This window comes from Pseudopodoces humilis, chromosome 13 (assembly GCF_049639895.1).
Source record: "Pseudopodoces humilis isolate 2021_Gansu_Grassland_sample_001 chromosome 13, ASM4963989v1, whole genome shotgun sequence".
Taxonomy (NCBI): domain Eukaryota; kingdom Metazoa; phylum Chordata; class Aves; order Passeriformes; family Paridae; genus Pseudopodoces; species Pseudopodoces humilis.
The window spans coordinates 2,273,335-2,290,731 of record NC_142212.1 but is presented as its reverse complement, the minus strand read 5'-3'; the positions used below and the strand labels follow the sequence as shown (position 1 = coordinate 2,290,731).

General features: G+C 42.2%; 1 protein-coding gene across 3 annotated transcripts in view; it reads right to left on the bottom strand.

Moving 5' to 3' along the window:
• Positions 1 to 591: 591 nt before the first annotated feature.
• Positions 592 to 17,397, bottom strand: part of IARS1 (isoleucyl-tRNA synthetase 1) — a 92,211-nt gene continuing 75,405 nt past the window's right edge. For 2 of the 3 annotated variants that reach the window (XM_014260450.2, XM_014260449.2), the window contains 7 exons: positions 16,657 to 16,760; positions 16,283 to 16,378; positions 15,317 to 15,493; positions 11,731 to 11,842; positions 10,672 to 10,797; positions 6,150 to 6,293; positions 4,977 to 5,296 (listed from right to left, as the gene is read on the bottom strand). In XM_014260450.2, coding sequence (XP_014115925.1) covers positions 4,992 to 5,296; positions 6,150 to 6,293; positions 10,672 to 10,797; positions 11,731 to 11,842; positions 15,317 to 15,493; positions 16,283 to 16,378; positions 16,657 to 16,760 — 1,064 coding nt within the window. In that variant the 3' untranslated portion in view covers positions 4,977 to 4,991. Of the gene's footprint in view, positions 1,192 to 4,976; positions 5,297 to 6,149; positions 6,294 to 10,671; positions 10,798 to 11,730; positions 11,843 to 15,316; positions 15,494 to 16,282; positions 16,379 to 16,656; positions 16,761 to 17,397 lie in introns of those variants that run through there. The other variant, XM_005531822.3, reaches the window with a different exon arrangement.

Here is a 17,397-nt window from a genome sequence, read left to right as displayed (position 1 = left end):
GTTATCAGGAGCAAGCTTTGGGTTTTGTTCATAGTGTAAAGATGAAAAACACAGAGCAATGGAAAAACATGCTCAGCAAGTCTCTGTTCTGCCAGCTGTTGCCCCACTGTTCCCTGTTTGCAGAGTGTGTCCTGTTGCTCTCAGCAGCAGCTCCTGCCCAGCACAGGGTGAGGACAGCCAAGGCTCACACTGACACAGGGAGGTACAGAACACCCAGATGTGCTTAAATCCCCAGCTGAACCAGGCAAAAACACCCTCAGCACTGCCAAAGGTGGGCTCTTACTTCCCCTGCTGGCAGGTACACGAGTGAACACTGAAACACTGACAAGCTATATTGGGTATTATTAAAACAATTAAAAGCCCAACTATTTTCAGTCTGAAACTGGCTCTGCATCAGAACAACTCTCCCCCAAGCCTCTGAACAAACCAACCCCCCAAACCTGTCAGCACCACAATCCAAAGAGCCACTGGTGTCCAGCATTGTCACATCTCAGGTGTCTCTGGCTGCCTCTGATCCATACAGAGCTCTTAGAGGAGTCTTCTTCAGAAATCCTAAGGAAGCAAAGTACTCTGAACTCAGGGAAGCAAGAGTCTAGAGATGAAGCAAATTTATTGTTCCAAGTGTTGAAATTAGGGAGCATTTGAAATCAACAGCCACACACTTGATGAAAACCCAGCTAGTACAAATGAACAAACCCGGATAACCCTTAAATAAGTTACAAAGCTGTTGTGGGATGGTGGATATATATCAGAGAGCCTTGAAGGTAACAAGTTTTCATGGTTTAGAAAAGATACCCTCTGCACAAATGACAGGCAGAGAACAGCATCACTGAGGTACGAGTCCCATTTCTCTCAGGCAAATTATATGCATAGATATCTAAGGTTTCTGAACAGCTTTTACAGCATATTAAGATAACAGAATGAAAATACATTGTATTTGAAACCAAAGAGCAGCATATTAGACATGCATTGGTAGAAAACATCCTGTGTGCCACTAGAGATGTTAAAAGTACCATACACAACTTGGATGTTCAACTAAAAGCGTAACAATTTCCTCTGACTTCCTTTTTTGTGGAAAAAAGTCTAGATGGTCATAGATCTGGAATTCTCAACATTCAGCTGTGGTGGGTATGACATGAACATAGAGGGTCTTCGTATTCAGGTTCTTCATAGAAACATCCTTTGTGATCTCTGAATGAAGGAAAGGAGAGAAAAAACAGTTAGTGCTCTTGTTTACCAAAACTACCAACTTTTTTTTTTTTAAATTTGCTTTATTCAGACGTTTTTGCTGGTTCCACCAGAGCAGGACTGGGATGGAAACTGCTCAGCTTGAAATTCCCTTCTGTTAAAAGCCCAGGAAAGGAAGGGTCACCACGTGTCAGGAGTGTCCCTGCAAGAGCAGGAGAGCGTGCTTTATCTTCCAAAGTAGAACTTTTTGAAAGTCTGCATCAGCCCACAGCTCTCACCTTCACAACCTGACAGAGCAGCACCTAGTTCACAAAACTCTAACACCATGATATGAAGTCAATAGGAACAGCACAACACAATGCATTGAAAGCCAGAGTCCCTCATAAACAGTTTATATGTAAAGCAAAGATTGTACCAGTACCTGCTGAAAAACTACTGCTGGAATCTTGCTGAGTATGCCTGAAGAATTTCTTACCATACAGGGTAATTCCCTAAGTCTTCTCATAGCTACCTGCACAGGGTTTGGAACAGGAACAGGATAAAGTCCCAACAAACCTCTGAAGGACAGAGCACACTTCCAACAGGCTGACTCAGGGTTGTAATTACTCAAGAAACACAGAGTAATCCCACGTGTGTCTAAGGAAAGTCACCAGCAAAGCTTGCAGGAGCTGAAAATCTTTCACTATTACATTGTGAAATATGGAATTTTTCCCAAGAAGCCTGGTGCTTGCTGACTTCCAGCACCCATCAGCTGTAGCAAACTGCCCGCTGAGAGCAGAGTGTTCAGAAAACTGGGAGGTACAGCCTTGGAACAAAAGTCACCCCAGTAACAAACACCCCCAAGGCCTCTTCACTAAGAAAGTTCAGAGTGATAAGAAACTCGGCAGGTGGAAGCACAGGAACACTGGTGAAACTCAGATTAACAAGGATTGGAGTCACACTGTCACTGTCTATCCTGGAACCCCTGCACACAATCCGAGCAAATACAAGATAATGCAAAGATCTGGCACCAGGGATAGCACAAAGGACACATTAATAACACCCAGACTGGCTGGGGGTTTTCAGGAGGAACCCTTTGGTAGTGTCCTGCCCCAAAAGTATTTCATTTTTTAGACTAAACACACAGAATCTGCACTGATTTTGAAAGCCATTTGTTAATTAGAGAACTGAGAAGTCTTCATGGATCACAGTGTTCTCCAGGAGTCTTCTTCCATTGCAATACTCCTCTTTAAACAGCTCAATATCCATCCACAGAGCTAGAAGAGTGGAGCTATAATCCAATTCAGCAACTGGGGCTTTATTCCCGCACTAACCTTCCTTCCCAGAAACATGTTCTATCAGGATGTAAAAAAGCATGGTCTGCAGAAGCAGCCACACAAACTGTGAACTTGAACAAGTCTCCTACTAAATATTTATTTTTAAGATCCTGAAAAATGAGGAACGTACATGAACCTATTTCCAAAAGTATTTATGACAACAATTAGTTTTAAAAACTGGATATCTGATTTATCAGCAGACTGTAGGGACACCCTCCTTTCTGTGCCAATTGCTCCATGGAAGGGCTTTGCAGGGAAGCACGTGAAGTGTGCCCATCATCCCCAGAGTGGATCAATCAGGTACCTGGAACCTGTGTTTCTCCAGCTCAGGAATAAGCAACACTCACCACTTGGACATTTATTTTTGGAGTGTTTTCCAACATTACAAAGGAGGAGTGAAAACCACATTTGTTTCTGAAAAGCTGGTGAGTTTCTGTGCAACAGACAGCAGATGCCCAGCTGCCTGGACTGAAAACATTTACAAAAATAACCTTTTCAAAACCAATAACTCATTTTCCACCAAGTGATTGTTTTTCCTTTTCATAGAACGGGCACCAACCTTCCAATTCATGGGTTATTTTCATCAAATGTTTCAAACAGTTAACAGGAAGTACATTTTTATTTTTAGAATAAACCACAAAAAACCTACTCAAGAGACTTAACTTTGTTCTGAAGGTAAGACCTTGAACAGATTGATCACAAGATGAATAGGGGATTACAAAGCTGCAACAATATAGATAAACATTAATTGACCTAATGTTTTCTAGAGGCATCAAAGCGTTTTTATATGCAGCACTTATTCATCATACAAAAAAGAGATGTAAAGATAAAATACAGCTATGCCAGTGTTTAAACTTATAAAATGTAGTGCTGAGAATTAAATCTGAGATAGCAGAAGTGTGGCTACAAGGCATTAGCTGCAAAACTAAACCTCTAGGACCAAACTCTGTTCTGAGTTTAAAAGAGACCAAATCAGTTGTTTTGGCCCTGGAGGACTTATCAAACCTGATCTTTCACATCACTGTCAACTGTCGCTTCATACACTTTAATTAAAGTTTAAACTGTTCTAGAGAATCCATACTACAAATGTTACAGTGATTTAACCCATTCCCCTTTCAAGTGAAGGCATTTTAAAAATCCTCACTTCAACTGAGCCTTAAAGGCTGTTCTGCCTGTACATTTTCCTGTCCTGTCAGCTCCTTGCCTCTTTCAAAGCTCTGCAGTTTCCCATAGTGGTTATTTCAGTGTCCAAACAGAATCAACTGGGGCTGTATCAGTGACAGGAATCAAAAGAGGAACTGTGCCTAACATCCCTTGCTCCTGAATGCCCAGGTGGGCAAGGCTACACACAAAAATACCTTTTAGTTTATGCAAACCAAGTGTGGTTCATCTTCTTGGTTTTTACCCCTTGTGCTGAAACACTCCAGGCTCCAGTTCTCTGTTAACACCACTCAGCACAGTATTTCTGGTATTTGCACAAACTATCACCAGAAAGTTTCATCAGCATCTGAGATGCATTTGAGTTACAAAAATGGCTTTTGAATACATGCACTTCAGGTCATATGAAATAAAAAACACCCAAACAGCCAAAAAACATAGCATAACCCCCCCCCCCCGCCTCTTCCTTGCTCAGATTCCAACCTATTCAACCTGAATCCTCTGGATACCTGAGTCAACCCAGCTCTCAGCAGCTGCACTAGAGCTGCCCTTCCTGCCCTCCCCACTGACAGCACCTCCTGAGGGAGCTCAGCCCACCCTGAGATGGGCAGTTTGAGCAGGATGTCCAACTTCTGGATAGGTCATGTGTGATAAACCAATAAATGTCATGGATCCCTCCCAAACAGCTCATAAACCACATCACTGTGACAACACTGCAAGCAGAACCCTTGGCATCGTTTCATTTAGAGCTGAGTTCTCCTGAATACAGGAATCCCTGTTTGGAGTTGTTTTGGTTTTTCCCATCCCAATCCATTCTCTCTGTCAAATGGAGACCAAATCACTCTGGTCCAATTTTTCAGCACCACAGGTGGCTCCAGCTTCAGTCACACCTTCCTCATGAATCAGAGATTTTTGACCACCATCTCTCAGTGGTTTTGGGGGGTTCTGTAGCATTTCAGACCTGTGAGCATGTGCTGAAGCTTCCTGCTTCCCAGGTACCCCAAACGGCTGTGCCCTACCGAGTCCAACCTACCCACACCGCTCTACCAGAGATCCAACACTCTTTTCCACCCACTCCAACTCTCCAAGACAATGCAACAAGATGAATGTTAAAAGTTTGAATAGATTCTTTAAATATTCCTCCTGTAGACTCACTTCCAGGAGGGGATTCACTGTTCAGTCACTCAGCAGGATGTTGCCATTCCCGCTGCTGACTGACCTTTACTGCAGAAGGAAAACGCTTTTACACAACTTGCCTTGGCCATTTCATGAAGGGAATGCACTACAGCTTAGAACTTCTAAATCTATGTGTTTGCTTAAAGGATTTTATTATGCTAATATTGAATTACTGGGCAAAATTACAAACCAGTGTGTGAACAGTATGGATTTAGTAATTAAACTGGATCTCAGGTTACATGAGCTGCTCCTCAACAATAAATTCCAAGGATCCTCAGATGAGCAATCCAAAGGTTTGTGCTTACCTTGAGTTAGTGCTTCATCCAGGAACAACTTTAGCCTTCTGCTTCTGAGCCCAAAAACTTTTGCTGTCTCATGCAGAAGACCTCTGTAGGTTAATCCATTCTGACCAACAGGGTTTTCCATTAGGAGAGTTCCCACTGTTCCCTTCTGGCACTCTAGACAAGATAAAACAGCTGAGTCACTATTGTAAGAAATGAAATTACTTCATTCATCTGGGTAAACTGAAATTTAGGATTTCTTCTTCCATTTCATCTCTATTTCTTCATGGTACTGAGAGACAAATTAGCAATGCCAACCAAAGAAAATTTCTTTACATGGGTCAACAGGATAACACAGAGTCTGGGAAACATGAAATATTTCAACATGACATAGAAACCACTACGTGCAGAAACTCACCAAGCACCTACAGATGATCAAATCCCTTGTAAAAACCACATTTTCAGCTCCTGCAAACTCTCAGTAGTGTCAGAAAGGGCTCATACCAGGGCACAGGGTAAGAGCAAGTTACTAAAACAACCCAGCTGCTCCCAGGTGAACTTTCAGAATGCCAGATTAGCAAGTAGGAAACAGAATTACACACACATATATTTATACCCCAGAGTAGGTGAATAATACAATTCATCTGGCTTTTAAATAGCACTAAGAAATGTCTCCCAGGCTGTTTCCAATGTCCTGGTAAAGAGCTGGCTCTTCATTCAAACGTGGTCTGTTTTAGACTCAGCCTTTTACAACAAGCTGCACAGGTGAGCTGATGGTCAGAAAGAAGGAAACAATGCCCAGGGACTCATGTTTAACTGCTGCCCCTTATCTCAAATAGGCTCTCTTTTTTTCTCTGGAGAAGAGGGAGAAAAGCTAAGCATAAACATTGTTTTTATAAGTAAGTACACACTAAGAAAAAAATAAAGAAAATCACCATGTACTGAAAACCTACACCTGTGTACCAGCAAGTGAAAAGGGCCAGCACTTGCATGACAGCAAGCCCAGGCTGTGAAAGAGCAGCCCACGTACCTTGTGGCTTTGCATTGATCAGCTGCAAGTTGATGTACTGGCAGAGCAGGGCACTGGGGGAGCTGGGCAGGGCAGGGGCTGACCCTGCTGTCACCTGCAGAGTCTTCCCACTGAGGCCCAGCAGGTCTGTCTGGTTTATCAGCTCTGCAACAGAAAGTGACACCAGTCAGGCCACCCCCAGGAGCTGACAAGGAGGCTGTCTCACTCCTTGACCCCACTGCAGCAGTGCCTCCTCCTTCACAATCCTGTCCTCAAGAAAGAGCTTCTCTGTTGGGAAAATGGAATTTGTATAGAAATATTTGGTTTTCATAATAATACAAAGGGGGTGCTTCATTTGCTGTGGAAATTAACTCCTATGTAATATTCCTTATGCACATAGTGACTTATGCAATAAAAACAGTTAGCTAGCTTCAAACAAGCAAGAAATTATTCACCCAAGCCAACCATTCCTATCTCATTACATGAAGAGCTGTGATCTTTGCTTGCACCCAGACTCCCCTGGCCAAAGCAGCACTGGGAATGTGTTACTATGCAACATCAAGATATTTATTAATATTAAATATATTAAACTCCAGGAAAAAACAAACCAAAAAAATTCAAGTCATGGCTCATGAATAAAGCCCCCTACACGAGTATCTGTGTGTAATGACACTATAGCTCATGATCCAGCACATGACTCCAGGCAGGCAGATGGAGAAAATGGAGGAAGACCAGACCCAAACCAGGATCCCTGTCTCCAAGGACATCAGAAGCAATCCCTGGAAGTGCTGGGAGGAGAAGCTGATGAAGTTTCTGTGACAAAAATTAATTCTACAGCACTGCCTGAGCCTTGAGGTCAAACAGAGCTACTGACGGGCATAGTACTCAAGATACACAGGAATAACATCACTCTCTGCTGCAAAGAGCTCCAGAGATCAAATCCAGGGAGAACTGATGCATCTAATTTCTTGTCAGAACTGTGTGTTCCTGCACATATGGAACAGGCACACCTGTCAGCTCCAGCAAACAGGTTTTCATTCCACAGCAGCCCTACTGCATGTCACAGAGCCTAAGCTGTACAAAGCTCATTTTCTATCAGTTCACCTGAGTCTCAATGGGAATAAGTTATAAATGTATACATTTTGTAGGTTTATGAACTTATAAATAAAAAAAACCCTACACCAACCACCCAGCTCCCAAAAAAAAGCCCCAAACCCTCAAAAAAACCTAATCCCACAAAAAGGTGAGCATCACAAGCTACAAGCTCTCAAAATTCTGTCAAGTGCCACAGAACAGAGTGGGATGCACTGGAGAGCATTTCCAAGACTGCTAGGAAGCACTAAGACCCCGGGCTGCACCTAAGATTCTGAAATGTGTATTTTAAATATCAACTTTTATGTATTTGTATATAAATTTGTAATGGTTTAAAGATAAAAGAAACCAAAAGCCAAGTGCTGCTCTGGCCTATCTGAGGTGCCAGGCACATGCTCAAGCACAGGAAGGGGATTTGCCTTTGGTTTTATTTTCAGGAAAGCAAGAAAACAAGTGAATTAACAAGCAGAGATGAATTACCAAGATTTCATCCAATGGAAAGGAGCCAGGGCAGGTTTTTTCCAGCACAGCCCTAAAGCAGCAATTCCAGGTCACAGGAAGAGAGAGCACAGGGGAGTAGGGGGTGACAGAGCTGGGAATATTTGGCCCCAGTAACTCCCAGTTTGCCATTCCTCAGCTGGCAGCATCCCTGTGGAGCCATGCAGGGCAAGGAGGCCCAAGCCGCAGTAATGGGGGTTTCCCAATTAACAAATTAGCATTTGGAATTCCAGGAGCACTGACATTTTCCCAGGGAAGAGCTCAGGCATAGCACTGTCAGAGAAGTCTGTTCACAGAAACCTCCCATAAGAGCAAGAAAAAATGGATCCTTTTTTCATATATATATATGAAATATATCAATAGACTTGAAGGCAAGCAGGTATTACAAGTGCTCATCAAAATCACTTTAAAAGTCAGTTCTCCCTGCAGCTGGGGTTTAAGTTGTAACGCTCTCCCCTAAGGTACCTCACAGCCTTTTAAAAATTGAAGATTAAAAAAATCAGCCATCTGAAAATCATAAAGATGAAATAAGACATGTCTCAAAAAGTTTATAGGAGGATTTTTCCCCACCTTCCTTGCCCCTCCCTTATTTTTTAAGCCCTACATGATCTACAGATGCATTTCTTCCCATAAACATATTGAGAGTGTTTTAAATAAATCTTTTTCAATATGAGCTACTTCCATAAAAACTGAGGGCAATTCTACAAGCATCCCAAACAAGAAGTTTTGAGCGATCTAGAGGGAAAAAAAGTCACAGACAACTTTTTTTACCATCTGACTTGAGCCCAGCTTCTTCCCTTTGAATTTGTTGTTGTTATCTGTTTATGTAGAAAGAGACAAATTCTATTTTCAGTTTCTCAAGGTCAGTGCAAGTCCCAGAGCCTTGTTTGGGGATTGTAGAGTTCCTCAAAATACCTTAACATGCTGCTGGGGAGGAAATGTTTATCTCATTATTCCAATGCTGCGCTGAAAAGCAGGGACAGGACACATCTGAGCCTCCCTTAATACAAGAACTGCCTGATCCTGTGCCACAGCACAACCCTAAGGAAACCTTCATTGTAATTAGAGAACAAGATAATAAATTACTGCAAGTAAAGTGGAGAGCCCTAGAAACCACAGGAAGGGAATGAGGAGCCAGAAATATGGTTTTACTGGGTCCCAATTTTATTAACTCACGTGGGAACTATTCAGAAATTACTTGTCTGAAGTGCACAAAGTTTCTCTGCAATTCCTCTTGGACACAGTGGCTGATTCCAGCTCCTGCTCACCTACAGAGGCCCTGGAGTCACCAGGAGACCTCACCTGCAGTTATCCACCCCAAGGCTGAGCAGAGAAAGCAGATGGATTGTATCCAAAGCAAACACTGGAATTCTGGTTCTATTCTCTGACACCTTTCAGGATGGTTTTCCTGGCACATGCCTTGAACTGCGACTCCTCAGGGAGCCACATCTGCTGATCAATTTTGTTTGAGACGTGACAAACTGCAACAAAAGCCAATTTGATAATCTTTCATCTTTCCAAGGGAATTTCCATATGGTTAATAAATGGGCAGGGAAAATACCCTGCTCTGCCCAGACCACTGACATATACTGAAATGTGAAAATCAGCATGCCAAGATGGAAGCCCCAAAATGATTCCCAAGGAGCAAAAGTGACATGGAAAGGAAAGGAATAAAGCCTTTATTACTATAGCAGAGGAAGAGGGAAGGTCTCAGCTGTCTCCACCATTTCCTTTAGGACTTTGGCACTAAGGGATTTGTGCTGCATCTTTTTATCCTATAAATGGCAGAAAACCCCCAAATACTGAGTCAAACTATTTATAAACCTAGTGAGATGGGAGTTTCCCAACTCTTCTGCACTTTTTGCAGGTCATCTCTTACTACCTGTGGTGACAATGAACAATACAAGTACAGACCCCCCTCTGGAGGCACAGACCACACTGTTATCCCTCCTACTCTTGAAAAGGATTTCAAGGAAAACCATTTCCTCCTTCAAAACACAACTGGAACATGAGGAAGATACTAAAGGATTTCCTCTAAATCCCCTTGGAATGAAAGCAAAGATTAATCCTTTTGTATGACAGGACTGTTCAGCTGAGCACGATCTGGAAGATTTATCACAGTGAGCTAATGGATGACACCAGATGGGAAACCCCCAAAACCCTCCCAGAAATATTCTCAGGACAGGGCAAGTAAGGAAACTAAGGACTGAGATGACATCAGTGACACACAGACTATTTCTTTATGGATGTCACTGTTGGAAATTAACTGGTGATCCTCAGCAGCCCTGGGGGTACCCCAAAACAGCCAATTCAAGTACCTCCCCCTCAGATGTGCTTCAGTAATATTTCCATGAAAAAATCACTCATGAAAGGTTTTGCAGCCATCCAATTACCATTTTTATAGTGTTTTGGTTTGTTTTTTTTTTACATTCTTTTGCCTTAACAAAGTTCAAGCTGCAAAAACATTCTAAAAAAGAGGAAAATAAAGAAAGAAGAAATGCAGAGCTCCTCAAGTTCTCCAGGGTGGAAAGGCAACATTTTTCTTCTACAGATTACAGTTTGCATTCAGCTTAAGTTCTCACCCTGCCTACTGAGGCATTAGGGAAAAGAAAGCATGGGAAGGCTGATGGCAGCTCGCCATCAAGATCCAGCATAGCCTGGGCCCAGTGGAAACACTGAAATAAATCACATTTTGTCCTGATGAGAACCACAATGGAAGCAAGATAACAGATGAGCACCATTTAGCAGCAGCTTCTGGAAACATGTTGATGTGACTATAAACACAGTTTCATAAGCTAAGTACTATAAAATGGAGTATTTCCTTACCCATTTTCTTGTCAATTTGATATAGCTAGCTAGATAGATATAAATTACACAGTAAATAATTATACAGTAAATGACTCCTAGCTGCTGCTAGAAGGACTTTCAATTTTCCTTGTCATACTCCATTTACCTGTGTTTCCATTAAAAACTGTCAGTTTGGAATTTTTAAGACCAAAAATGCAGGAGACAGCATCTACAAGTCCAGTGAAGTTCAAGGTATTATCTCCTTTTGGATTTTCCAGCAGCAACACACCATCTAAAACCAAAATTAAGAAATTAAAATGCAGTTTGGAAGCAATATCCAAGTTCTAATGATTTTCTAATGACGCTAATTACTTCCAATGAGTATCTAAGCCAATTTAAAACTGGCAACACTGCGTCTTCCCAAATTTTTTTTACTGGGAAAGGGGAAAGAAAACAGAGCAATGGACTGATGTGCACTTCAGATTTATCATGCAGAAGTTATATTTGTTTTTATTAACAATGCAGTTCCATTTGTATGTTACTAAAGCACAACCCAGTATTATATTGGTTAAAAGCTGACAGACTGTGCCCTCTGAGATGGTCATCAGCTCTTCCAGCTGGATTCATTCTCACCCAGGGAGCAGCTCTGTGACCACATCCAACAAGGCACACTTATTTCCATACATAAACTGTCAATATACATATAAGAAAAAAACTCCCCAAGTGCATTTTGTTTTCTCTCTTTTTAATATATAACTCCCCCTTGTAACAACATCACTGCACTCATGTCCATTGCCCAAGACAGAGTCAGGCTATTTTCTACTTTTAAGGATTCCTTTAATCTCTGTAATTCCTGTCTGAGCTTATCAAACCACCTCCTCCACATCCAGGCCTCACCTCCTGCACAGTGCTACAGCAGGAATAACAAATTCTCAAGCACAGCCCCTAATCCAGAGTGCACCCCCCACAGACACTCGGACACAAACTCTCCCTGGAGCAGGAATAACAACCCCTGTGCACACAGGAGAGTTTCCCTCAAAAGAAATCATGGATAGGTATGGTTTTGCTCTGAATAAACTTATTTTCAAAAATTATTTAAAGCTCCTGCTGGAGGGAAGGCTGCAGCATCTTTCAAACGGATTCAAGCTCCAGCATTCACCTCACCTTTTCCAAACTCTCCCTTACACCAGCCCTGACAAATCAAGCTGGGGATATTCATTCTTACCTTGCTCTGTCCCGTTGACACAAACTTTGAGGTTGACATAGGCACAGGCTGGGCCAACAGACTGACACACCCCACCTCTGACCAGTGTAATTTCCAGCTCTGATCCCTTCAGCTGAGGAAGAGATTAACATTATTTCAATATTGCTTTATTAAACAAACACAGCAAAATATTTTCCTTCAATAAACAACACTAAGATCTTGCCTTGTTATTTACCATAAAATAGGGATTTTTCCCACGTCTTTCTTCAGTGACAGTGCTTCAGACACAAATCTGCCTGTACCAGATGTCAAGAAAGCAGGGAATAAACAGCCTGATTCTCCCAAGTGATGAGCAGTGATGATACCCTCCCAAAATACAATCCCAAAGCAAATCTACCTGAGAGGAACAGTCCTGCAGAGAAATTCAGAGTACTGCCCAGGGCCCTGCTCTCAGTCACTGCCTGGAGAAGCCTCCACCATCCCTGGGGGACCTCTGAGAACCCCCTGGGTCACAGCTGCCTCGGTACCACCAGCCTTGGAGTATTTCTCCAGGAGGTACCAGTGACCCCATCAGACCTGGAGGCACTCCAGCAACTCCAACATGGATCTTCCAAAAAATACCCAGAAATCACCAACATGAAAAATTGGTACTAAAAGACCATTTAAGTAATTTTGCTTTGTAAACTCAGAGATGGGCTCTGACAAGAGACACAGTCCAAAGGGTGATAGACAAATTCAGAAGTGTCATTCTTTACCGAAGTCCTTTTACAAAGTAGGGAAAAACACTTATGCAGCAACAAATGCCATTCTGTGTTTATCCAGTCTACCAACAATTCAAAATTCATTTTTCAAGTACCTGCTTTTCTGCCCCAAGAGTTTGAGAAACTGTTTTTTTGTTGTTGCTGTGGCTTGGAGCAAGTCTTTGGGAAAGGAGCTCAGAATTAAAGCCTTATAAAAATTGATTCCAGATAATTTCCCAGAAGTAATGATTTGAATGTAATCACAACAAATGCAAAAAGGACAGAGTGCATTTCATATTTGTTCTAGTCCTCACATATACTCAACATCAAGCAGACTCCTGTTACTCCTCTGAGTAACTTCCAGAAATTTGGTGCAATGATCCTGCCACAGCTGCCTTAACTTACACACTCACATGAAAGGATTTGTCAGGAAGGGCTTTCTCATGTCACTGTTCTTGTTGTGACAAAGGAGTTGCAGCAGAACACAGAGTCAAGCATCTGCCCTAAGCAATCCATCTCTGCAGGCCCAGCAACAGAGACTTCCAAGGAGCACTTGACAGTTGCACTGAAATCTCAGTCATCTGTTTCCCTCTGCAACATCTGTTTTACAGTCTAAGTGTGTGACAAACACTTGAGAGGCACATCAAGCCCAGAAGAGGCTGCAGCAGGCACAGAGCACCTCCACAAGGAGTTTCTCTGGGGTGACTGTCCCTGCCCATGGCAGGGGGTGGAACTACAAGATCTTCAAGGTCCTCCCCCAAACCCAACCTCTTCTACGATTCTGTAACTGAGACTCCTTAAAGTAAAATAATAATAAGCAAGTGCATTACTTCTGTTCTTCTGTGCCTCCATTTTCCAAACACAGACTGCACCCCCTCAGCACTCAGGACTTGCAGCACTTCACAGAATCCTGCAGTGGCTTGGTTGGAAGCTACTTTACCTTAGTGACCATCTCTTTCCACTCCTCCTGCCCTGGGCAGGGACACCTTCCACTGTCCCAGCTTGCTCCAGCCCTTGTCCAGCCTGGCCCTGGACACTTCCAGGGATCCAGGGGCCACCACAGCTTCTCTGGGCACCCTGTGCCAGGGCCTCCCCACCTTACAGGGAGTAATTCCTTCCCAAATGCCATCTAACCCTGCCCTCTGGCAGTGGAAAGCCATTCCTTGTCTCCTGTCTCTTCATCCCTCGCCCCAAGTCTCTCTCCAGTTCTCCTGGAGCCCTTTTAAGCATCAGAAGGGGCTCTGAGCTCTCCCTGGAGCCTTCTCTTCTCCAGGGAGAAGAACAAGCCCAATTCATGGAAACACCCTCCCTGCCAAGGTTTCAAGGTGGCAGGAGGCCCTCTCAGCTGGATACTCACAATGAGACAACTGCACTTCTCTAAACTGAGCTATCAACAGCCTCACAGAACTGGCTGGCAGAACAGTGTTATTTAGTGAGGATTTCTGGAGATTTCCTCTGTCTTAAATACAACATTTGTGCAAATGCATGGCCTGACCTACAAACCTCTCCCAGGGTCACACACCAGCTCATCATCTCCACAACTGAAAGGATTGCCTGGTTTTTGCTGACATCCAGATGACAGCCATCAGTTCTATCCACAAAAACCAGGTCAGGTGCTTGCTGTCAGGGTAGGATTTCATCTCACACACACAGCATTATTTATGACTAAACCAAAACACTCATCTTTCCACAATGGTTTTCTTCACTAAAATACACTAAATTAGATTTAGGTAAGATTAAATTAAGTGGGGGGGGGGGGGGGGGAAACTGTACTAGCACAGAGATGAAAGTTTTCCTAGAAAGTCACAGTGACCAGCACTAAAGTTCAGGTAGAGGTGATTTGAGGCAGACAATCAGACAGGTGCTTCCCAGCACTGTATTTCCAGCTGCTTTTACGTTCCAATTCAGATTTGATATTGACTTTACATCAAATTGTCCATCAGAAGTATCAAATGAGTACTTAGGAGAAACTTAAAGATTTTCAGTGATTTCTCAACCACAGTATTTACTTAGCGTTTTCCCCCTTTTTGTCACTAGATGAAACTGATCATTTTGAAAAAGGCCAAACAGGGCTTTGTTTCAAATCTGTACAACTTCAGAAGTGCCATTAATAACTGTAAAACATTTCCTTTACACACACTATCAAGACAGATGATATGTGCCCTTCCCTTGCAGCTATTCCCTGCCTTCCCAGCCATTCTGTAAATCAGATTTCAAGTCTGGTAGATCCTACACTCTTGTGTGAATTAATCTTTGTGGACCAGCAGAACATTTACATTGAAGAATGGTTCATTCACAGTTCTGCTAGGAATGTCTTTTGAATAGAGAAGTTTCAGTAAAACCACAGCAAAACTATCATCAAATATGTAAGAAGAAGTAAAGTAGACAACAGAAATTGCTGCTGATTTGAACTGTGAAACTACACTTTTACAACAGACAACTTCTGCAACACAGGGCAGAGGAAAAAACATCCTTAAATCAAGTTGGTCTTAAGCCAAATTTAGCCTCGAAGGAGTAGTTCAAATACAAAAGTCTATTATCTAAAAAAATCAGAGCAACAACATTTTGGCTGTTCAAACAACACCCTAATCCAAGTACAAATAACTGTGTATTAAATTTACACAAACAACTGCCTCATTTATTTACTCTGGTATCCAAGCAGCTTGATTTTCAAAAACACCACGCATACAGAACCCAACTCCTTTCTTTTATAAACCAGAAAAGACTAATACAGAAAGTTATAAATAGAAAACAATATCTGCTCTATCCCATGAATAAATATTGACACCATTATTCTTTAACTGGAGCAGCTTGTTGGGTTGAAAGCAAATAAGATGAACTATGCCAGCAGTGCTCTTCCTCCTTACTTGGGTTGTTTCCTGGATGAGAACTTCCTTTGAGGTAGGCACCGGGTAAGGCTTCAGGTCTGCCTTTATTGTGGCAAAAATGAACTCAGCATGCTGCTGGATGACAGAGTCCAGGTATTCCCCCTCTGGCAGGGCCCTGTAGTACACCATGATCTCATCAGTGGGGACCAGGTTCCTCTGCAGGACACACAGACACACCATTACTGACAAAACCACAAACCAAGAGAGGAATACTTGTCAAGTTAAAAAAAAATTAAAAAGGTATTTATCAAGCAGCTCTTAAAAACTTCCACAAAAGACTTAGAAAAAAACAGCCCTTCTGCAAAACCACAAAGAATCTTAAAACATGGGAATACAGGCAAGATTAAGTATATTGATATTCATTACAGTGAAAATAAATTACAGCTTTATGTTATTAAACTGAATGTAAATCATCCAGTAACACATGGGAGAGTTTTCATGGCCACGATCCTTCCTGGTTATCTTTTATACAGAAATAAATCCTCAAGTTTCATATATGTAAAAAACTTCAAAATATATAAAGCTACGTAGGTGTGGATATATATATTTTTTAAAAAAACACTATATAGGTGTGTGTATATATAAAATCTACACAGAATTTTTTTAAAATATATATATAATGTAAAAAATTTCTATTTTGGTAAAAATTTGTAGTTTTTCAGTCTTATGCTAAAGAAAAGTCCTTTCCAGCCCAGACTTTTCTATTAATTTATGATTTATGCAGCCTTAACTGCACAGATTTCTTTTCCAAAATAACATGTCCCACAAAAATTTTCTCTACACATCCTTTAGAGCTCTTGCAAGGGAATCCAATCAGAAAGCCACACATGAGGAGTAAACGATACAGAACTTTATGTTTAATTAAAAATGCAGTCTCTGTTGCATATTGCCCAGATTGCTGAAAAGGAAATGAAAATGCCTTGTCCCACCCCACTGATTGCTCACCTTCTTGCGAAGCTTCTGGATGCGATTGATCACTTCCCTGGCAACTCCTTCATCCACCATGGACTGGTCTGGGGTCACATCCAGCAGCACCAAAACCTGAGCAAATGCACAGAACACTGATGAAAAGGTGACAAAGCGGGAACAAAGTGGAAGTAACACTCTCAGGAGCTCAGAATACTTTTACAGAGCTCCTCACGTACAAAATACAATGGGGGAGAGAGCACTGAACAGCTCCAGAATTCACACACTCCTGAAATGTGTTGCACTACCTGAACTAACAAACCCAAGCCAGCTTTCACCTCACTATTTTCCTACTGCTTCCTGAGGAACTCTTCCCTGAATAAAAAAAATAAAGGAAGTAACCAATAAAATACCTGAGCATCGGAGTGTGCCTCAAACTGGGCAGATCCCTCTGTCATCTGATACATGAGACGGAGATCTTCCCCATGGAGTTCGTGTCCTTCCACAACAATGCTGCCTGCAGGATTGGCAGATGGAGAGCATCTTTTACCATCCAAGTAAAACCCCCAATTTTAAATTCAGAAAGCTTTAATCAAGTATCAGACTCCAAACATGTGCAATGCATATATTGGCAATGCAGTCGAACAGTAGTTAAGCACTAGTAAGCAGCACCGGATTATCCCATGTTCCCATTTTTCACACAAGCACTTCTCCAGGCAGCAGAGCTCACTAAAACACAAGCACTTCAGCAACTGTTTGTGTAGAACCATCTGAATGGAATAAAACTTAAAAATAACCTGTATACTCCACCAACTCCCAATTTCCATTTAAGCAATTCACGAAACAGATATAGCTGCAAAATTCACACCCACTTGTAACTCTGGAATCGAAGCAATGCTTTTAGAATAAAAGCTACTGCACAAATACTCAGTTCCAATCTGATTCAGTCTCACAGAAAGCTTATTCTCTGCTTCATCTTGGCTTTACAGTAGCCCTTAAAATCAGAGAACATCCTGAGTGGGAAGGGACCCACAGGGATCAGAGTCTAACTCCTGGCCAGACACCTTGACAATCCCACCCTGTGCAGCCCTGGCAGTGCTGTCCAAACACTCCTGAAGCTCTGGCAGCCTTGGGGCTGTGCCCATTCCCTGGGG